At 30.0% G+C, this 22,295-nt stretch overlaps 1 protein-coding gene across 1 annotated transcript in view; it reads left to right on the forward strand.

Moving 5' to 3' along the window:
• The window catches only part of LOC129217177 (protein SSUH2 homolog), a 70,333-nt gene extending 52,950 nt beyond the window's left edge, over positions 1–17,383 (forward strand). The window contains exons 5-12 of the mRNA XM_054851440.1: positions 1,738–1,867; positions 4,343–4,403; positions 6,322–6,509; positions 10,166–10,263; positions 11,361–11,453; positions 12,912–13,017; positions 16,442–16,546; positions 17,234–17,383. Coding sequence (XP_054707415.1) covers positions 1,738–1,867; positions 4,343–4,403; positions 6,322–6,509; positions 10,166–10,263; positions 11,361–11,453; positions 12,912–13,017; positions 16,442–16,546; positions 17,234–17,383 — 931 coding nt within the window. The remainder of the gene's footprint in view (positions 1–1,737; positions 1,868–4,342; positions 4,404–6,321; positions 6,510–10,165; positions 10,264–11,360; positions 11,454–12,911; positions 13,018–16,441; positions 16,547–17,233) is intronic.
• Positions 17,384–22,295: the final 4,912 nt, after the last annotated feature.

Here is a 22,295-nt window from a genome sequence, read left to right on the forward strand (position 1 = left end):
AATAATTGTCTAGGACGTAAGAAAAAACGGGGGGGGGGGTCGGATTCCGAATAAAAAGACCAAAACATAAAAAGACCAAAACATTTTTATTCACAAGAAATGAATACATTTTGTAAAAGTTCGTTGGGCTAAACCAACGTTACAAATCTAAAATGTTTGGAACTTTCTTCGAAATGATCGGAATTGTGTTCAAAATATGTTTTGAATAGAAAATAACAAAATTTTTTCCTTTTGAATTTCTGGTAGCATTATTAAACACGCTTTTTTTTCCCCAAGCGATTGACTATGCAAAAAATTGATGAATTCACAATCGGCGTGTCCCGCCTTTTTCGCACATTTTAGCTTCTACTGTAATTTAAGTTTTTAATTAACGGGAAGATAATATTAAATTATGCCAGAATTTGTTTTGTCGCTTTAGTTATTACACTAAAATCGGAAAAATTTCCAAATTTTCGAGTATAGATCGGGAAAATTTGCGGATTTTTCATTTCGCGGTAAAGGCCGAATCTCTTGCTTTAAGTGTCATTGTTTGGACTAAAGTGCTGAAATTTAAGCGAGTTTATCCTGTAATTATTTCAAAATACGTTCATAACTTTTTTCAACATCTATAAAGGCGATCGTTCCAAGTTTTCTTCATGCGCAATGTCAAAATTTTCGGCACTGATACGAAATTCGGCAAAGTCCGTGGTTGTCGGGTTCAGGGTTACTAACTATCAGTAAGTTGTTAAGAAATTAATGTTTTGAAATATTTAATGTGTTTAAATTGCGTTCCAGATATTTTGATTGAAAATATATATATATATATATATATATATATATATATATATATATATATATATATATATATATATATATATAACAGAAACAACTTTTCTTTCTCTGTTTGTAAAACTTACTTAAAGCGCGGCGCTTACGTGCAAACTTCCAAAAATACGGCAAGTGCGAACTTGCTGGCCCCATATGATAAGCTTTAAAGTCACAGGTGTTTTTGTGATTCGATATGAGCGCCACAAAAAGGAGGAAAAAGAGAAGTACTAAGCCACATGACAAGAATTGCTCAGTTATCACCACTTGATGAAGGAGAAAAGAAGTGAGGATTAACATTTAAGTAACTTTTTAACAGAAGGAAAAAAACGCAGGTGGGATACTAGAACAGTACTCGCGATTATGGCGAGATGCTCATGTCCACAATGAATGTATCCGCACACCAGCGAATATATTCACCTTGAACGATTATCGCGATATGCGCGTGCCCGCAGCGATTGAATCCCCCTACCACCTTACGCGCTAACGTACATATTATCCATTTATAACTTTTACAAATTAATTAAATAATATCAGTTTAAAACTAATTAGAAGTATGACTTTGAACGATTATCGCGAGATGCACGTGCCCGCAGCGAATGTATCCGCACAGCAGCGAATACATCCACCTAACGGGCGGGTGTACATACTATCTAGTAATAAATTTTTAGTATAAATAAATAATATCAATATCAATTTAAAATGAATTAGAAGTAAAGAATACGAACTTTTATGATTATCGTACTACGTGCAACTCCCCAGCGATGTATCCGCACGTCAGCGGATGTAACCGCTGACGGCGTGCGTCTTCATTATCTAGCTCTAGCTGAAGGTAGATCAAAGTGAGATTGAGGGGTACTCCAATTGTTTTAACTGTCAGGTGTAAGCATTCATAAAATACTTTTGGGGAATTTATATTTGTTTTGTTTTCAGCATACCTCAATTAACAGAAAAGGAAGTCAGGCAAGCACTTCTTCAAGAAGTTTCATCTCGTTGCTGCTATGGCACTGGAGCTGTCAGGGACATGGCAATTACAGACATAAAGCATTCCATTGCTTTTCATGTGAGTTGAGTTCTGTTCTTTTAACGACAAATGCTGCCGTGGGCAGGTAAACAGCAGTATCTACAAAAATGAATTTTCAAGATATTTGAAGAAATGCGTTTTGGATTCAATAGGTACTATAGGGAAATGTTGGAATTAGACGCGTTCCCCCCCCCCAAATCAGTTGATCCAATAAGCAAGCTTGTACAATAAAGCTAACGTACAATAGATGACAAAAATGCAAAAAATTATAAAGTGAAAAATTTGCAGTTACTGCCTTTTACCTGTTCACAGCAGAATACGAGAATGAGAGAGAGAGAGAGAGAGAGTCTTCTCAAGAGTGTTTAAAAGTAGTAAATTAAAATTAGACAGCCACAAATATTTATTCAACAAAGTTAGTCTTAAAATTAGCGTTTAAATCTTTAAAAAAAATGTGCAATTAGGAAATAACATTAACAAATTTTTAACTACATAAATAATAGCAGTGGGAAAATATTACACCGAAATGTCCTTCTAAAAATTAAAAAAAAAAAAAGCATCTGTCTTCTGTTCCTAAAATTACCATCATTCAAACCATAATTCTCAGACCTGAAGGTTTTCAATTCCTCTATTTGAGGGCCTCTAAATTGGATCAGCATGGATAATCATCGATAGCATTCTAACTTCATGACCAGCATTCTAACTTTAAGAAACCTACCGACGTTATTGCAGCACAGCAACGAGGACAAAGACAATAAGGAAGAGAGCCAATGTATTTCTCTAATCACAATACATTCTCCCATACACTTTCACAAGCCTACCGATTTGGAGTGAGATAACCCACCAATCGAGCTCTACTACTAGCAGTTCTGAGGCGAGAATAAGTTGTTTTCCCTGAATTGATACTGCGCTAGCCGAAAAACAACTTTTACAGAGTTCATTGGTTTGTCTCAAGAATGCAATCACTTGTGAGCTCTAGAATGAATGGGCCTCAGAGCGGGAATTATTTTTATGAAAGAAGTCCTCTCCAAAAAGCATTTCTATGTCCCAAAATGGACCTTTTTCAAAACAAACGTAGCAAAAACTATCATTTACAAAAAAAAATCTTAATCGCAAAAACTGGCTCATCCATAAGTTCTTAATGCTAATTTTTGAGATGCGTATTACCCGCCGCCGTGGATTGTGTGATTTACTTTTTTTTTTTTTTGTGCATGTGTGTATGAGTTTAGGAATTGTTTAAAGCACATTGAGATTTTTCGGGAAAATCGATTCGAGACATCGCTGCAGATATTTTATAATGCTTTAAATGTTTTTCTTTTTATATAATGAAAATGAAGACATGTTATTTTAAATCGCTTTTCTGAATAGAGATACGATATCGATGTTTTTATATTTTTCAGGAAAATCGATTGTCGACATCGCTGCTGATATTTTATAATGCTTTAATTTTTTTTTCTTTTTATATAATGAAAATGAAGACATGTTATTTAAAATCACGTTTCTGAATAGAGATACGATATCGATGTTTTAACATTTTTCTTTCGCACCAGTGGTTTCCAATCTTTTGCCCCCCCCCCCCCCCCCGCCCGCTGTTTTCCTTGGAAAACTCATAACTTGGAGCTAGTTAAAATCAATATTATTGAAAACCCAAGTGACTATAATTTGAATATTCAATCAATCAAAAAGAGAAAGGAAAAAAAAAAAAAAGAAATGAATAAATAAATAAAAATAAGTAAGATTTTTTTTTTTTTTTTTTTTTTTTTTTTTGCCAAAACGAGCTGATAGGTATTTGAAGGAAATACTTAACAAAAATCATTACACACTTTTAAAAAACAGAAGCACATATTTTACGAAATTATTATCTTCTTTTTTTAAATTACAAACACCACCAGTTAAAGTTAAAAAAAGAAACTACATAATAAAATTTGTAAATTCATAAGGTTGGCAAATAGTTCCCTAAAGTTCAACCGAAATATGAGGAGGAAACTCCTGAACTTCTTTTTTCAATTCCAATATTGGCAGACCTTTTATGATTTTTTTGCCCCTTTAAGAAACCATATCGCCCCCCAGGTTGGGAACCACTGCTTTACACTATTTGCTTATTCATATTTTAGCATAAAGGTTTTTTGATCATTTTCCTGTTTATTAATGAGATTGTTTGCTGGTTAATTCATCTACATTTATTACCATATCGAAAATTTAAAAAGTATATTTTGATGCAATGTAATTTATTATTTTTTTTAAACTATTTCATGACCAAACACGTTATAGCAGTAAATTATTGTAAGAACCGATGGTGGTGTCTAATTGAGATTTTCTTTTATTCATGTAAAGTGACGCTAAGTATATTGCTTTTTATGGTGTTGAAATTTTTGTATTTGTGAGTTTAAAATGTCCATTTATCTCTTTTCTTTCCAAATTGGATCGTTTCGGTTTTTACCCTTATAAATCATATGATTTTGATACATCTTCATATAAATCAATAATTTTGAGTTAAGTGGTTTTTTTTCTTTACAGTACACTCTTGAAACTTTTACCGAGAAAAGGACAACTTGCTGGGCATTCGAGTCTTACACAGGTAAATAAAGACCATTTTTTACCACTTTAAATGCAATAAAACATTGTGATGACAACATGATTGCCCAAAAGTAAAATGTTTACCTTTATAAAGTAAAAACAAACAATAAAAAGTGGCATGCTCTTTTCTTGATTGAGAAACCTCAACCCCCTCCCCCTTTTTTTTTTCCAATCCAAGAATAATTTTGAGCGTATGATGCTAAATAGCAGTCAAAAAAAAAAAAAAAAAAAAGGAGGCTTCTTTAATTATATTTTTAAAGTGTTCCTTTTAGCCTAACACCAATATGGGTCTGTATAAAATTTTTGAAAATTCGTGCTTTAAGAATATTTAGCATTTATTATTTCAAAGGATTTTAAATGATATCAATTAAATGCTGAAATTGCAAATTTTAAATTTTCTTTGAGCTGTTGATATCGTCAGTAAGTTATATTCAGTAAGTTATCGCCCTATAGCCAGGGCTAAGGCAGAAATACATGATACATATCTTGTTTAATTACAGCTTATTGCATTTCCCACCTTCCCTTTGGAAAAAAGATCTAAATAATATTTTGTAGAGAATAACATTAGTAGCAACTAGCAACCTGTTGTAAAAGTTTTATTTGCATTACGATTTTTTTTCTGTGGAGCTTGATCATAATATCTATTACAGAAAGAGAGAATTAATTATGAACCAGAAAACTACTTGCTTAGGATTTTAACTGCAGCAAAATGTTCAATTAATCTTTGTGTTATGTGAGATATTGAGTATTCTGTAATTTCATAAATAACAGACTAATTCAAATAAAAGAAAAAAAAAAAGAATTATCAGGGTAAATAAAGCACACACTGTCAAGAAAGTTCTGCAAATAACTGTTCCAAACCTGCAATGGAGCTTCGTCAATGATGCAGAAATGTTTAATGCACAAGTTGTGTTTTGCGCCATTCTGTAATTGGGATTAGGGAGGACGACCCCCCCCCCCCCGTATTTGTTTGTTTACTGTAAAAATGTGCAGACTTAATGTAAATTGATTTCAAACCAGCTTTTCTTTTGGGGACCCTTGCATCCCCTGAAGCCATGAGAGGAGTTGCCCCAAATATTTTTTCGCCAACTACAGCCCTGGTTTTGTGAACATACGAGTTATTTTTTTTTATCATTTTTGAATACAGAATTACTCAATAATGAGTGGTTTTTAAACTGCTTAAAAAAATTTTAAAAAATTTTCAAACAATTTATTTAAATCAGAAGTTACTTCTTTGAGCAATTGCACAAATAAGACATTTTTACGCATATATTTGCTCTTTTTTTCCAGAATTTTAAACTTGGGCTCTTAATTTTCATGTATTTAAATGTAAAAAACCATTATGTATCCTAACATGAAGTATCAACTTTCTAAAATGTTTTTTGTATTCAAAAAATAATTATTTGTACATATTGCAGGCCTTCAAATGCAAAATTTTATTTTTTTTAAACTTGATACTTCATATTATGATACATGATGGTTTCTTATGGATAAATCTATCACAATTAAAATCCAAAGTGTGAAATTCTAGTAATGAAGTGTAAATATATGTACAAAACTATCCCGCCCATGCAAATGGATTGAGTACTTTAGTTGGGGCAAACCTAACCTGGCAGCATTGTGAGGACTACCCAGATCCTAATCACAGCATTACAACGCTGCTACATTAGGTTTTCCCCAACCATTGTTGAGATCTAGGAAACATCAACTGTTCAAATTGAAGTTGAATTATTTATCTGCTCTCAAACTTTTTTTCATTCCGAAACAACTTTAAGCCATTAACAGATGTTTTACTTTTTTATTCAGTTTTGAAATTGTCTGTCCTTTAGGATTGATTACTTAGTGTATATAAAATTCCAAGAAAGGTCATGTAAAATCTAAAATATGGTTTTTTCTAAATTATTTCTATGACTTCCTAGGTGGCACAATTGATGAGAGAAACCCAGATCAAGTACCTTTTCCTTGGGATATTCCAGCTAATCCCCCTGCCAACTTCAAAAATCATGTAGTTCAGCTGGAAGTACCTCATACTGCCTCAATAAAGACTTGTCATGTTTGTGGGGGAGTTGGCCGCAAAAGATGTATAACCTGTTCCGGTAATGGCTGGGTAAGTTTGCCTATAGGTTAATTGCATCTAAATATTAACTGTATGTGTTTCTCTTACAAAAGAATAATTTGAGAGTTTCTGGTACCGTATTTTTAGAAATGTAGAACCTTGTTTCTCCCTTCCCTTCATTTACCAAAATGTAAGATTTCATAAGAGACCTTTAACACATTTGCATGATAAACACATTTATGTACACATATTTCCTGATCATTATCACTAATGTGCTGGCATGCATATATTTAGTGAAAAGTGAAGTTTGCAACTGGATTGAAGTACTTTTATTGGCAAAAGCAATTCTAAAAAAACTGGTTAGAATGCTAGAATCAGGGTTCGTACGGGTCATGGAAATCCTGGAAAGTCATGGAAAAAAAATAACAGAATTTCAGACCTGGAAAAGTCATGGAAAATTGAAATTTCCTTTGAAAGTCATGGAAATTTATTTCAAGTCATGGAAAAATTTTCTGGACAAAGAGAAAGGAACAGTAGCTAAAGGAGCATTAGAAATCTTGAGTGATTTAACAGTATAGCGCATAAAAGCTATTAAAAGTGGAAAATTGAACGATGCAAAAATCAAATCTGAATTTTGAAATCTCATTGCATCCGCTTTTGTCGCAGCCGCTTGCCATTTTTTTGCGATGTGATTTTACTGCCTGGACGTCACCTATTTTAAATTTTCTGTTATTTTCAACACTTCTTATGTTTCATATTCTGTAGTAGCAAAATTTCACGTTCTTAGTTTTGCCACGCCCACTCAAAAAAAAAAAAAAAGCAATTCAATTGCGTGCGAGTTCGATTCCATCACTCGTAAGGACTTTATTATTAAATTTATCAGAGTTTATCTTAATTTGTTAAATGTTTTAGAAAATAAAGATCTTAAGTCAGGCGATAGAATACAGAAAAAGAGGGATTCTAATGCTCTAAAACAGTGGTGCCCAACATACGGCATGCAAAACTAATCCATGCAACCCACTGCTACGTTCAATGTCGGGAATTCAACGTGTTCTGGAATTTCTGAACCTATTTATATGCATTTGAAAATATGCAAATTTGTAAACAAAACAAATGTACTTCTGAATCAGAAGATTGATTCACTACTGAATGTTTTTTCAAAAAAGATCTGGTTTAAAAACATAAAGAACTAAACTATGTGGCTTTACTTCAAAGAACCAAAATACAAATTACGTGGATGATTAAAGGCACTGTTGACACTAAAAGGTAACTTTTGAAGCAAATTTATTGAAACTTGGTGATGACTCATTCAACCTTTGCCCTCATTCTTCCTGTTTAAAAAAAAAAATCAGACATTTAAGCATCATCATATTCGCTTCACTGCATTTTTGCTTTACTTACATTTATATGATGAAGACAGATAAGAATAGTTTAGTGTTTTAAGTGTGCACTTATATTTTTTACATTACGAGTAAGTGCTTCAATGAGGCTGTAGAATTCATATAGACGTTTTGCTAATGCTCATTTCCAAATATTACCAAGTTTGAGATTAAATAGTGCTATTCTCTTCGTATAACGAGGTCATGAAACTTTTCATTGAAGTCATGAAAAAGTTTTGGAAAAGTCATGGAATTTTTTTATCCAAATAGAGTATGAACCCTGTAGAATATTACCATGCAAACATTACCAATACCTATCTGTTCAGTATCAACTTCATCACAAAAAGCTTGTTAGAGACCTTAACTAGTCGCATAGTCATGCAGCATGAAATCGGACGATTTTCTAGCTTTTGAAAATCTAGTGACTGGAGCTGGGTTTGAGGCAGAATAGGCCAATCCCTAGCAACTACATCACTCTGCTGACGTTTACTCTTAAATTTTGACGTTATTTCTTAAAATTTTAAAGTTCTTGAGCAATCAAAACTTAAGAGTTAATTAAAAGCATAAAGTTAAGGGTTTACTGAGGGACTTTGAAAATTTATAAATTTTACAAATAAGTGGGCTTGGTTTTTTTTGTTTTCCTATAAAATTTGGTTTGAGTTATATCCCTTTGCCTCTCTGGAAAATTGCAAATGATGGACTTATCTGAAACCTATTTTGTTTCCTGCAAAATTGCTGGTCTTCCATTTCTTGAGGTTTGAACATCTTTTTAGAGATGATCTAAAAAGCTAAGTTCTGCTTTAGTGCCGTGTTTAGACAATTATGTTGCTCTCATTATTAGGCAAAAAGCTGAGGGATGCTCCCAAAAGATAATAAAATTGATAAATAAATATTTTAATGAAAAATCCGGAGGTTTTTTTGGGTCTCCCCTCCTTTGTAGACCTAATGATAAAATCTGACATTCTGTTGACTTTGTTACTTGCTACAATGCACTGGTTGACTAAACTTGTCTTGACTCTTCACTTAAAACAGATCTCTGTAAATAACAGCTTACATACTTATTTCCATAACCTAACTGAAGTGCTTGACATTTTCCAACATTGATTGACATACCCCACTTAACTACCAGCTTAGAAATTTCATGTAAATCCCCTTGAAGCGTTTACTTGTTCTTTACTATCCAAACCTCATAACTTTGAAATCATCGGCAAAAAACTAATATTTCCAGAAATCCTTTCAGTACTTCAAACAACGATGGCCTTAAAACTGAACCTTGTGAAACCTTATTTAAAACATCAGACCATTGAGAGAAATTTCCCCTAACTACTAGTCTTTGTTTTCTCCCAGAAAGCCAATTTCTAACCTATAATTTTCAGTTTTCCCCCATCTATTCCAATATGAGCCAGTTTATTAAAATAGATTGACGTAGATTTTTCAATGAAATTATTATTATTGATCATATTAAGTTGAAATTCCACTACAACGAATACTAATACAATGAAATACCCATTTCAGCGAAATAAATCTTCTGACCCTATTTACTTGTCATTGCATTGCCTGAATTTTATTACAACAAAATTCTGTTGCAATGAATAAAGTTTGTGATTTTTTCAAATTCATTGTAATTGGGTTTAACTGAATTATTGTAAGGAGAAACAGGTTCACAATCATACAGGCCCCTCAAAACTCCACTCCCTAGAGATCCCCCTTAGCAGAACCCTATGTAGATGTAGTGTAACAGGGAAGCTTTGCATCTAAACATTCTTGAAGCCTCAAAGCTTGAGGAAGATTAAATTTTATTTAGAAGGAAAAATAACTTAGTTTTAAAAACTTTGATCGAGTGTAGGAAGAATAATAAATTGATGATAAAATGCAGGTACTTAATATTTTAAAATTAGCAAAATTTTAATTTTTATTTAAATTTTTAACGTTATGTATTCTGTAGCTACAGTAAACAAAAAATATAGAAACATGACAATTTTTAGAGAAAAAAAATCAACATTTTTCTAGAGTAGATTGATGGTAATTTGGTGTCAGATCATAGAATGGCACTATAGTGTTTTTTTTTTCCCAAGTAAGATAATGTTAATTTAGTAAAAACAGACTGACCAGTGTTATTCAAAGTTATTGAATTGATACAGGTTAAAAGTCAAGCACATGATTAAACTTGAAAATTTGTTTAAACATTTGATCAAAGGATTAAATATACTAATGATTTGATCAAAATGTCCAAACTTACTTGGATGACAAATGTCATAAGTGTAAGTTTGGAAAACATTTTAGATTCTCGGATAACTTTGATTTAAAAATGTTTTCAATTTGTTGTAGGAATACTGTTTTTCCTGTCATGGAGATGGACATAAACCTTCTGCTCTAGAAAGTGAATATGGAAGATGTGTTCATTGCCATGGAACTGGACGAAGAAAGTATGACTTTGTTCTAAAAATTAAATAAAATTTGCACTATTTATGAAATGTATGCATTATTATTATTTTGTTTTAAGCAAGAAGAAAAATTATGAATTTTTTTTCTCTTTGTTAATCAGTTTTGAATTAACATTTCTACTAATTAGTTAATTCTTTTTTATTTATTTTTTAATCAGTGGCTCTTAAGTGTTTTTTCCCTTGATAAACAGAGATTCATATTCTTCATTTAAAATAGAGTCATATTTTCAAGCAAAAAATATTTAGTAGCAATTAATTTTTGCTTTCATTTCTTGCTTTAAACCAATGAACTCGAATCAACATTATTGTATCTGCAAAAGATAAAAAGAGGAGTTATTTGTAAAACCACCTCTGTAATTGTTATGGCCTAAATTGCTTACTGAATTAATTTGCAATAATATTCGTAGATGTACACAAAAGTTTTCTTTACTAAAGTTGCTATGCTGTGTATAATAGTAAATATCCATAAATATTATTTCATTTTTGCTTTACTAAAAATTTTGCATGTTAATTTTCATTTCTCTAAAACGTTTTTCTTTTTTAAACATTGATCTTAGTATCTGAGGACAGATTCAATCATATATGCTGAGAAGGAATTAAATAACTATTAAGTAAAATTGAACTGATTTCAAAATCTCATTTTATATAGCAAAGAGAAAAATACTTATTTACTAAAATTGGGTTACTTACCCTCTGCTGTTACAAGATTATTGAGTAAAATAATTAGCTTTTTATTTCTAGTTGTTTCAGCATTTGTATTGTCAATATTATTTGCACAGATATTAAAAACTTCATTGGTATATGAGCCCCCCCCCTTCTTTTAATCCCCCCCCCCAGTTTTTATTCTGATATCCCTCATTGTTTGATTCATTAAAAATGTTCAGTGTGAAAGAAATATGTAAAAGTAACTTTAAAGAATTTTTTTGTGCAGTATATACAGTTTTTTTTTCTTTCAGTATTGCAATATAACAATTGTTCTCAAAATTATACTTCATGCTTCGTGTTATTAAAGATTTCCTAAAAATGCTTTTTTAAATGTTTTTGATAGCTTGAAATTCCGACATTTTTGCTATTCACAGGTGTTGGAAATGTAATGGAGATGGCATGGCAAGCTGTAAAGGATGCTCTGGGACAGGTCAGATAAAGTGCTTTATTCGTCTTACTGTTACATGGTAAAAAACCTTCACATTTTATTTATTTATTTTCATTGTTTAAACTTTCATTGCTGCAGTTTATTTTTACTGCTTGGATTTTTGATTCAAAAAATTGTGTGTTTATCTTTGAAGAATTGGAGTGAGTTAAAGTAATAATGCTTTTTTTTATATATATATATACATCATATGTTACTGTATACATGAAAACATTATTTTATATCATCTCTAATAATAAAATAGTATCAGCAAGGTATTAAACTAGTGTAAACTAAATTTTATAAACAATTGATAATTACTTAAAAACTAAGCCACATTTCACCAATTCATTTTAATAGAATTATCACAGAAAAATATTTTTTTTTTTTTTTAATTTACAAAATAAAAAAATATAGAAAAATGCTACCAGTTATAATCTATAATTCCCAGTAATAATTGGACATAAATTAATACTAATTAAGAATGATACTTTTAAGCTTTTACTTTTTATTTTATTTTTTATGCTTCAGTTTAGTTAGATTCTTACCTTAACTTCTTTTTGTAGTTCTTGAAAACTTTACTCAATTCTTTTAATTTTTCTTGAAAAGCATAAGTAGTTATGCATTAGTAGTTTTTTAAAAACATTATAAATAGTGTTTTTAAAACAATGTATGTGCTGTGCCCGATGTATCCGCCTCATGGGCTATTTATGAACTTTTTGTCTCAAAAGTGCTGCATCGCTTACTCTCAAAAATACAGTAATTATTTTGAGTCATATAGTTGCTATGCAAAAGTTATATTAGTGGCTAAATGTTTACATTGTAGTTTACTTTCAATTATTTATCTCTGAAGGAAAGAAAAATATTTTTCATTATTAAACTCTTTCTGCCTAACACTTTGTTAATAAAGTAAGAAAAACAACGTTTAAAAAAAAAAGCACAAATTTGCCAATTACAGCAGACACGTGTTTCAGCATTACAGGGAATACCTTTTTCAATGCAAAAAATTCATTGAAAAAGATGTTCCCTGTAACGCTGAAACACGTGTCTGCTGTAATTGGCAAATTTGTGCTTTTTTTTTTAAACGTTGTTTTTCTTACTTTACTGTTCAGCACAAAGGTATTTATTTATCTTACTTTATTAATAGTTGATTATGTAACTAATACATATAAAAAACCTTACTAATATGATATAAAAAACCCCTTTTAATCAATTTATATTTTTTGGGTAACCATTAAAAATGATATCTGATGGCAATATATCCCTATTTGCTGTTTAGTATTGCATTTTCAAAATCATTTCTTGTTGCAATTACCAATTACTGCTTGTAGAATATTTAAATTTAAATGTTAAACATTTTAACAATAGTTGCCATATTGTTATGAATATGTAACTGGAGAACCAACTGATTGCCGATGGTAGCAAGTGCATAATAATAGTATAAAAAATTTGCCAATATGTACTTATATTATTATTCTGATTTGAGTTTAAAATTTCAAAGGACCAATCACATGGATGATCATGTTGTGGAAAAAGTGGCAGCCCTAAATGATGACAGAATAAAAAGTGTAACCGGTGAAGTCATATGTGAAGAACAGCAACCTGTTGTAGGTTTCTTCTTTCAATATTTTTTGTGTTATTCTTTTTTTTTTAAATTTAGTTGTTTATTGTTTCGTAGCATTATCAAATAAAAAATATACATATATAAATGGTTAATTACAATTTTAATAAGATATTATTTACAAGATGAAGTTAAACGTATTGTTGTAGTAATTAATATTCAAGCTTTCCTTCTTCATTGATTCAATCTATAAAAGTATTGATCTTATCTTTTCAAGAACATTCTGATTACAAATTTATTTTGAATGCAACTACTTCCCATTCATTATTTAAAAAGCCACTCTACACACTCACATGTTAAACTTTCACAACTTAACATAGCACATAATATTACATTTCTTGTGCATAATCCATTCATTTTAGCTCAGCCTCATGAAATATTTTAATGAAGGCCAATTAAAGTTTTTTTTTTTTTTTTGGAAAAACTACTTCAACTTTGGTATATTGGATGAATTGACTTTTTAAGACAAATACTTATCCAAATTGTCATAATTAATAACACATTTATGAAAAAGAAAATGCCCAAATCCAGTTCGTGCTTCACCAAAAATTGCATGCTGTGTTTAAGGCTTCAATCCTTTAGCATCTTGTAGACTTTTCAATTTTTTTAAAAGTTGGAAGATATTTTAGTATATACTACCTTAATTCTGTTTATTAAGTTTTTTATTGTAATAGTAAATTTTTTAGATTGAATATAAGCTATCAAAATAATTGACCATGCAATCAGAGCTGTCATATCATATTCCCCATGTATTACAATAGAGCCATTCCATTTCAGATCAGGCAGGGTCTGTCACATGACCATCACCGATTTTTTTGAAAAAATTGCAGTAGTTACAACTAAGGGACATATGAAATATCCCAAAAGGATTTTGCAAGAAATTTTTTTTTCTTCAGTTATAGCCTATTAAAATTCTGCACAAAATCCGCCATTTTGAAAAAAACCGGCAAAACACTCCATTTCAAATGGACATTATTTCAAAAGTATTTAACCTATTTGAATAATTCTTTTTTCTAAAAATAAATAAGGACCCATATATCCTCCAGACATCGTTTTTAAAAGTTTAGTTGGGTTTTTTGATAAAGAAAAAAAATCATTTTTGTCGCGAAAAAACTGCATTTTTACCGATTTTATGATTTTTTTTCTCCATGAAAAAAGTTTTTTTTACTAAACGGAGATGGCAGTCTAAAGACCTTATATGATAGTTTCATAACATATTTTATTATAATCCTTGGATGCATACAGCCTCGGAAATAAAATTTAAAATTTTAAAAATTTTCAAAAATTAGCGATTTTTGAAGTGATTTTAACTCAAAAAACCCATTTTTTAAAAATCTAAAAATTGGCTCATTTGAACCCCATATAATACTTAACTAGTGGACAGACACCGCATCCGGTATTTTTTCCCATAAAATGTTTTATGATTTTTTGAAAGTGACCTTATCGCCCATGTAAAATAAAAATTTCGAATAATTTCAGTCACTGAAAATCTGATGAAATTAATGCCTAATAGCTACAATAATGGTGCACTTTATCAGCAACAAATAAAATTTTACTGACTTTTAATAATGTAGCAGTATCAAGCCGCTTCTGATGACCCAGTCAATTCGTCTTTTTGTACTTCGTTATATGAATATATTTTTCTGCTGATCAGCGCCTAATTGTTATGGGAGCTGAGATCCCATACTTCCTTATTTGTTTCATTCAAATTTTTGTATTTTTGACCGAATTCAGGCCACTTAAGCATTAAAAGAAGTTCTGAAGACTATAGGGATCCTGACCTTCTTTTGTTAGAAATTGGATCCCTGGCTATAATAGCTACCTTTGGTGAGATCTGTTTGGTTACCTCAACTTACAACCATGTTCAATTAATTATTTCTCTCATAAAACAGTGGGCTTTTTAAATTCTTAAACTACAAGTGAGTTTTGCGGTATGAATTTAGTATACATATTCTTACATATAAAAGTAATCATTACTAGGTAGGATCCAAAAATTATGTGACAACATTCGCCAATGTCAAACCAAAGCACGAAATTAAAATTAATCGTTTTAAATGTATTGTATTGTTCTTCCCTTTGATGGTTTCCCCTTTCGCGTAATTGAGTTGAAGAGAAAGAGAATTGAAAGAGGAAAAATATGATTCGTTGCTGCATATGAAAGTAACGGTGAATGCATAGCTTTGGAGACAAAATAAAGTAATATTTATATAAAAAAAAATATATATATAGATTTTTACTGTTACTGATAAAGTACATCATTATCGTAGCTATTAGTCATTAATATAATCACCAAAGGCTCTTCTATCTAAAGACTACACACAGAGTCTTACAAAAAGACGAATTGACTAGGTCATCAACAGCGGTTTGTTACTGATATATTATTAAAAGTTAGTAAGATTTTAGTTGTTCCTGATAAAGGGCACCTTTATTGTAGTTATTAGGCATTAATATAACCAGAATTTTAGTTACTGAAATTATTAGACATTTTTATTTTACATGCATGCCATGGGCGATAAGGTCACTTTCAAAAAATCATAAAACATTTTATGGGAAAAAATACGGGATGCGGTGTCTACCCACTTGTTAAGCATTATATGGGGTTCAAGTGAGCCAATTTTTAGATTTTTAAAAAATGGGTTTTTTGAGTAAAATAACTTCAAAAATCGCTAATTTTTGAAAATTTTCAAAATTTCAAATTTTATTTCCGAGGCTGTATGCATCCAAGGATTATAATAAAATATGTTACGAAATTATCATATAAGGGCTTTAGACTGCCATCTCCGTTTAGTAAAAAAAACTTTTTTTTCATGGAGAAAAAAAATCATAAAATCGGTAAAAATGCAGTTTTTTCGCGACAAAAACGATTTTTTTTCTTTATCAAAAAACCTAACTAAACTTTCAAAAACGATGTCTATAGGATATATGGGTCTTTATATATTTTTAGAAAAAAGAATTATTCAAATAGGTTAAATACTTTTGAAATAATGTCCATTTGAAATGGAGTGTTTTGCCGGTTTTTTCCAAAATGGCGGATTTTGTGCAGAATTTTAATAGGCTGTAACTGAAGAAAAAAAAATTTTTCTTGCAAAATCCTTTTGGGATATTTCATATGTCCCTTAGTTGTAACTACTGTATTTTTTTCAAAAAAATCGGTGATGGTCATATGACACTTTTCATACCTGCCTGCCTGATTTGAAATGGAATGACTATATAAGTATTAGAAGCTTCAAGATGTCTCGTCTACTATAACGCTATCGTAATTAAATAATCATTGGTAGTGGCCCTATCCTATCAGTATTCAGTGGTTTACATCCATTCTAATTAGCATCAGCACTTAAGGTGTTTACATTTTCATAACAGTTTACATTTACTATGTAGAATTTATAAAATTTTTTTCATTTCTTTTTTAGCTTTGGCCATTAACCCACTTTCCTGACACAACAGTTAGTATGGCTTCAGCCCAACTAATTCAACAACATGCAACATCATTTACATCTGAAAAAGTATTACAGCAGGTAGTATATTAATATGATTAAAAATTAATTTAAAATGTGAGAAGTGCGTTAAGTTAAACGAAATTTTACGTGTGCAAAGAAAAAAACTTCAATATTTTGGTCAATATGCTTTGTACTGTATACTATTTAGTGAATAATAAGGATTATAATTAACAGAAAGCAGATGCTAAAAGATTGCTGCACAATTACAAACCTTATTATTACACATTACATGTGGCTTCTAAGAAACACATCAAAATTAGTTTGAAATACCAGACATTATACAAGTTGAAGACAAGTGGCAATTACTTTAATCAATTAAATTTGAAACATATCTTTATTGTTGAAAATTTAAGAAATACGAAATATTTACAATATAGCACCAATTACTTTTTTTTCTGGTTTCTACCACAATTTTTTTTTATTTAATAAAACATTTTAAAACTAACGTCAAAAGAAGTAATTTTAAATATATTTGAAATAACTTTAATTTGATTTAAATATTTAATCATTATTGCAGAAACGTAACTGAACGTTTTTATCCATTTAAAAGTAATGTTGCCCCCTCCCCCCTCCAGAAGTGATTTTAAAAGTTAATTTTTCCCTATGTTTAAAATATTATTTTTAAGTACAGAAGTTATTTAAAAAAAAAAAAATAGTCATTTTGCTCAATGGTATTTTGATGTTCATTGTATTTTGTGTTGTTAGAGACATCGGGTAACCATTGTTCCAGTGGCTGCAGTCAACTACAAATGGAAAAATCATAATGGATTATTTCATGTTTATGGTTATGAACAGAAAGTATATGCTCCAGATTATCCACAGACATGCTGTTGTTGCTGTTGTACTATTTTGTAGATCATTTCATTTGTTATCTTTATGCTGTTTTCTGATGCATATGAATCTCATAAAGATTATGTTGTATTCCTTCTTCCACTTAATTTTCAAATGTTATCCTCACTAGTCAGCATTTATACTTGCCATTTTAGTTACATATTTAATGGACCAAGAGACATAATTTGTTAGTGTTCAATCCTCTGAGTGCAGACTTTTTAAACATTAAATTAGGATCATTCAAAGCTTTGTTTAATACTTTTTATTTTTTGTTCTTTTTTCCCCTGCACTTATATATTAAGCTTCAGAACATGTAAAAGCAATGGCTACACAAAATCTTTAAAATGATTTCGAAACTAACTGATGAAATACTCTTTACTATATCATAACTGTTGCTGAGGGTAAATATTTTGACTTTGAAGTTTTACAAAATTATCCAATGTAATGGCTGCTTTCAGGTTTAAATCTTCATTTAATAAACAAACTCTTATTTCACAAATTGACTAGATTACATAAAAATGGGGAAAATTTATTTTTTATAGAAATCATTTTTAATACTTTAAGTCATGATTAACTCTGATGAATGAAAGTACTCAAGATGTAATTCCAATTTTTCATGCAAATGTAGGTAAAAGAAAAGACTAAGAAATCAAGAAAAGAAATTTCATTTACTAAATTGTGGTGAAGATAAGATGCAGTATAAAATTTTTCAAGTTACTGTGTTCTGAAAGTTATTAACCTTAAATTTTAATACAGCACATGCTTTTGATCAAATCAATATTTTTCATAGGGAATTGAGAACACACACACAAAAAAAGGTAATACCATTTTGTTAAAAAAAAGAATTATTGCAAAATGCTCATTCCTGGAAACCATAAGATAAACAGTTGAAATGTAATAAATTAAGACATAGAGTATTTGCCATGCTTTGTGTTTTGAAAATAAAATTATAAATAAAAGAAAGGAACTGAACGATGCTCCTTTGAGTCAATAAATGTGAAATGAAAAACACTAAAAATGAAAGCATTTAATAAATCAAGTCACTTAATCATAAAATCTACATTTTAAATAAAATTTAATTTTTTGTACCAAATTATTACAATCAGGTCAAATTATTGGCGATTGCAAATAATAAGGTTGCAGATAAGAGGGACGCCAGTATATATACTGATGAATATTTTTGAAAAATATAAAAAGTTTCAAATTAAAACTATAAAATTCAATAATTTTATATTATTAAACACATAAATATACCCGCTATCTTAAAACCTGCACTCTGCAACACTGAAATAAAAGAAAAATGTTTTTGTTTTTTGAAATAATTATGAAATTTTTATTTTGTGATCACAGCAATTATTATATGATTTTTATTTTCTTACACTAACATGATTTTTATTCTCAGAAAAAAAAAACATTTTAGTTCTGAAGGAAATGTGTACATATTTTTATTGTAGTGCTTAAACTAGTTTACATTAGAATATACATTTTTATTTAATTATTTTAATTCTTCTTGTCTGCAAATTCAGAGGTAAAAATCTGCATATTGCCAAATTCTGCATTTCATTACGCATTTATATAAACTTCTACAATGCATTTTTATGTCACACTTGGAGTTTGAATAAGAATATATATTGTATCGCTAATATAATCATAACATAGTATTTTTCTAAACTGTTAGGGGAAAAAAAGGTTGATTTGTTTCATTAAATTTTGTAAGTTTTTCCATTTTTTAAAAATATTTTTTGGAAACGTGCCAAGTTTATTCCATGCAGGATTGCCAACTGTAAGAAAGCACATTTTATGTTGTTTAGAATTAAGAAGTAAAAAAAAAATAATAAAATAACGCAAGTTCACATTTTTAAATATGTTGCATGGTAAGCACTATCGTCTTAAATCAGTGGAGCCAACCTATGGCACACTCCTAGCCCATTGTTTTTTTTAATGTTACAAATCAAAAAGCATAATTAATGACAATGTTACAAATTTAGAGCCAAAAATTCAGAAATTTGGTTTGTGGAAAACAGATGCATTTAATGAAAGAAGCATAGTAATGATAACAACAATTATTCATTTTCTTTCCTTTTTCATATTTTCCCATATTAATTAGGAAAATGTTATATATTTTAAAATTCTGTATCTGTTTTGACCCACAAGAATCATTTTAATATGAGGTGTGGCCTCGGATAGAAAGAGATTGGACACCACTGATTTAAATCAACAAAATTTGTAACCAAATAGTTAAGTGCCTTCAAATCAATTTAAATCTTTTATGAATAATCATATCATTAAGGCTGTTATTGAACCAAAGGTTGTTAATTGGAACAGCTATTGCTTTTTATAAACTGTATATATTTGCATGAAAGCATAACCTCTTATAACAAGTATTTATTGCTATAATTTTACATATTTTAGCAGCAACATGTATAATCTTTGTAATAAAAACTATATTTGTGCTACAGGCATGGTGGATACAGACTACTATTTCAGGGGGGTCATGCTAAAGAATGCCCCCCCCCCCCCCGAACTAACCTACGGTTTTGGGCAAGAAAAATTTCTTAAAATGCTTGGGTGTTAATAAATAACACACCAAATCAGTCAGAAATAGGGCTTCCATTAGGCATAAACGTTTCAAATTAATTTCATAAGGAATAAAAGAAGAAATTTTAAAAATGCACTTAAAAAAATTAATGTATTGAAAATACAACTGAAACCGTTTACATTTTATTTATACACTATTTGAACACAATGTGGACGGATACAATTGTCTACGGTTTAGGTGGGGAGAGATCAGGACCCTCATGATCCTCCCTTTGTCTCTGCCACTGGCTGCAGGTTCCACTCAATGCAATTATGATGAAACTCAAGCATTGTGATGAGATAATCTAAATCAATTTACTGCACAACAACCATCATGCAAACATAATAATTTCAAACACAAACAAATTTTACAAAAAGGAAAAATAACACACTTCCTAAAAATGCTTTTCAGAATAATTATTTGCATAAGTTTTCTGGCCCGGAAAAAACTTACATGCAGAGCGAATATATACAAAATCAACTTACTGTGATGAAATGTGCCATGATCAATATAAAAAAAGTATAAAAGCTGTATATATATTTCAATTTTTATTTATTTATTTGGGAGTCCTAAATCAATTCCCAACCAACCCTATATCACGAAAAAAATATTTATTAATGCAGTGACATTTGAGCGTGTGATTCAAGTAATGAATACGTATTAAATCAATATGCAACAAATGTCTTGAGATGTTATTTGGCTCATCTGTGTTTAAAAATTATCAAGTTTTGAAATTTCTAAAAAGATTTAAAATGCCAGTCTTTGTGATTGTATTAATATTGAGATATAGTATAACTCTGATTTAAAGATTTTCAAGTTACTGTTAAATCAAGGGCATAGTAAATCGGGGAGCATGGACATTCAATGCAGCCAAATCCGAACAAAGCATAATCAAATTGAGGAAATCATTAAATCGAAGTTATACTGTAATTGTAATTTAAAAGATGGTTGCAATCAAGTAATATATAATATTAAGTCATAAGTAAAGGGGTATCTTTGAGCCAGTCACGATAACTTTGCGCTACTTCCTATTTTATAGTTCACTTCACTTAGGGAGAAAAAACAACTAGAAGTTTTAGTGAATTCTGCTGTCGAGGTCATAAAATAAGATTTCTGCTCTTTGTGCATTTCAAATATACTATATAAAAATTTTGAAATGGTGTGAAGTAATCTTCAAGGATACCCTGAAGGACTATACCTAGTACATATTGATGTAGAAAGCCTCTGCTGTAATATTCTTTTATAATGCAAGTGTATGTTTTCAATTAAACTTGTCATGAATTTGTCTCTTTAGCATTTTTCTTGGTTCAAAACCCAAATTAAGTTTCACTTTAACACAACAAACAATTTTGTTTTTAACTGTTCCAAAAGCTTTTTGAATACAGTGCCTGCGACTTAAAAGCGGTAGTTTGCAAACGTCTTAGTAATTATTTTGGGGGTCACACTCCTGTACCAAATATTGTCAAACGGTTACAAAACTTTTTTTTCCCTGGCATTTTTTGCGCCAAAACGTATATTTCTATTTTTATTACTTTGCAATATTCTTTTATATTAAAGATATAACTGCAGAGACTGCAGACTTTTCCACTTTATCTTAAAATAATGCATTTTAGCAGTTTTGACCTGCCTAGTATGGCTTTTCTGCATTTTGAAATCGGTCTACTCCGCTTCTATAACACTCGATCATTTTTTTTCATTATGCAGTTCTATCTATCATTTAGGCATTAATAAATTTGTATTGATGAGATGGTTATTTTCAACTCATCATATTGTATCTTCCATTCAGAAATTGTACGTATTGTTTTGTCATGCCCATTTGAAAATTTTAATCCAACTGCATCCAAATTGGTTCAAGCGCAACAAAATGCACAAAAGCTCTTTTCTTCCCAAAAAAGGTTCTTATTTCATACCAGGCTTACCAAGGATATGGTTTATGAAAGTTTTAAGAAATTGTACTAACTAAACTATGCAAAAATCTGAAAATGTTGAGTTAATCAAACGCAAGGTTATTTTTAACCATTCTTAACGTTTTGGTCATCATGTCTGTCAATATAACTTAAAAACATAATACCTTTAATATTGATTATAGGTCTTAAAATATTTTGTTTAAAAAAAAGATCTTTTTACACTATCAATGGATGAGGTTCAACTTCCGGCAAAAGTTAAACCTGGCATTGTGGAAATCTTTTTGCATGTATGTATTTCAGTCTTATTCGTCATTTTCTATTATAATAATTTTATTTTTGTCCTATAGTTTTAAAATTTGTTTTATGTATATAACATACTAGCAGTACCCGCACAGCAATGCCCATGCTAAATATTTAATGGAAGTCCATTGAATTTAAAAAATTGACGCCC

The sequence above is a fragment of the Uloborus diversus genome, chromosome 2, assembly GCF_026930045.1.
Source record: "Uloborus diversus isolate 005 chromosome 2, Udiv.v.3.1, whole genome shotgun sequence".
Lineage (NCBI taxonomy): Eukaryota > Metazoa > Arthropoda > Arachnida > Araneae > Uloboridae > Uloborus > Uloborus diversus.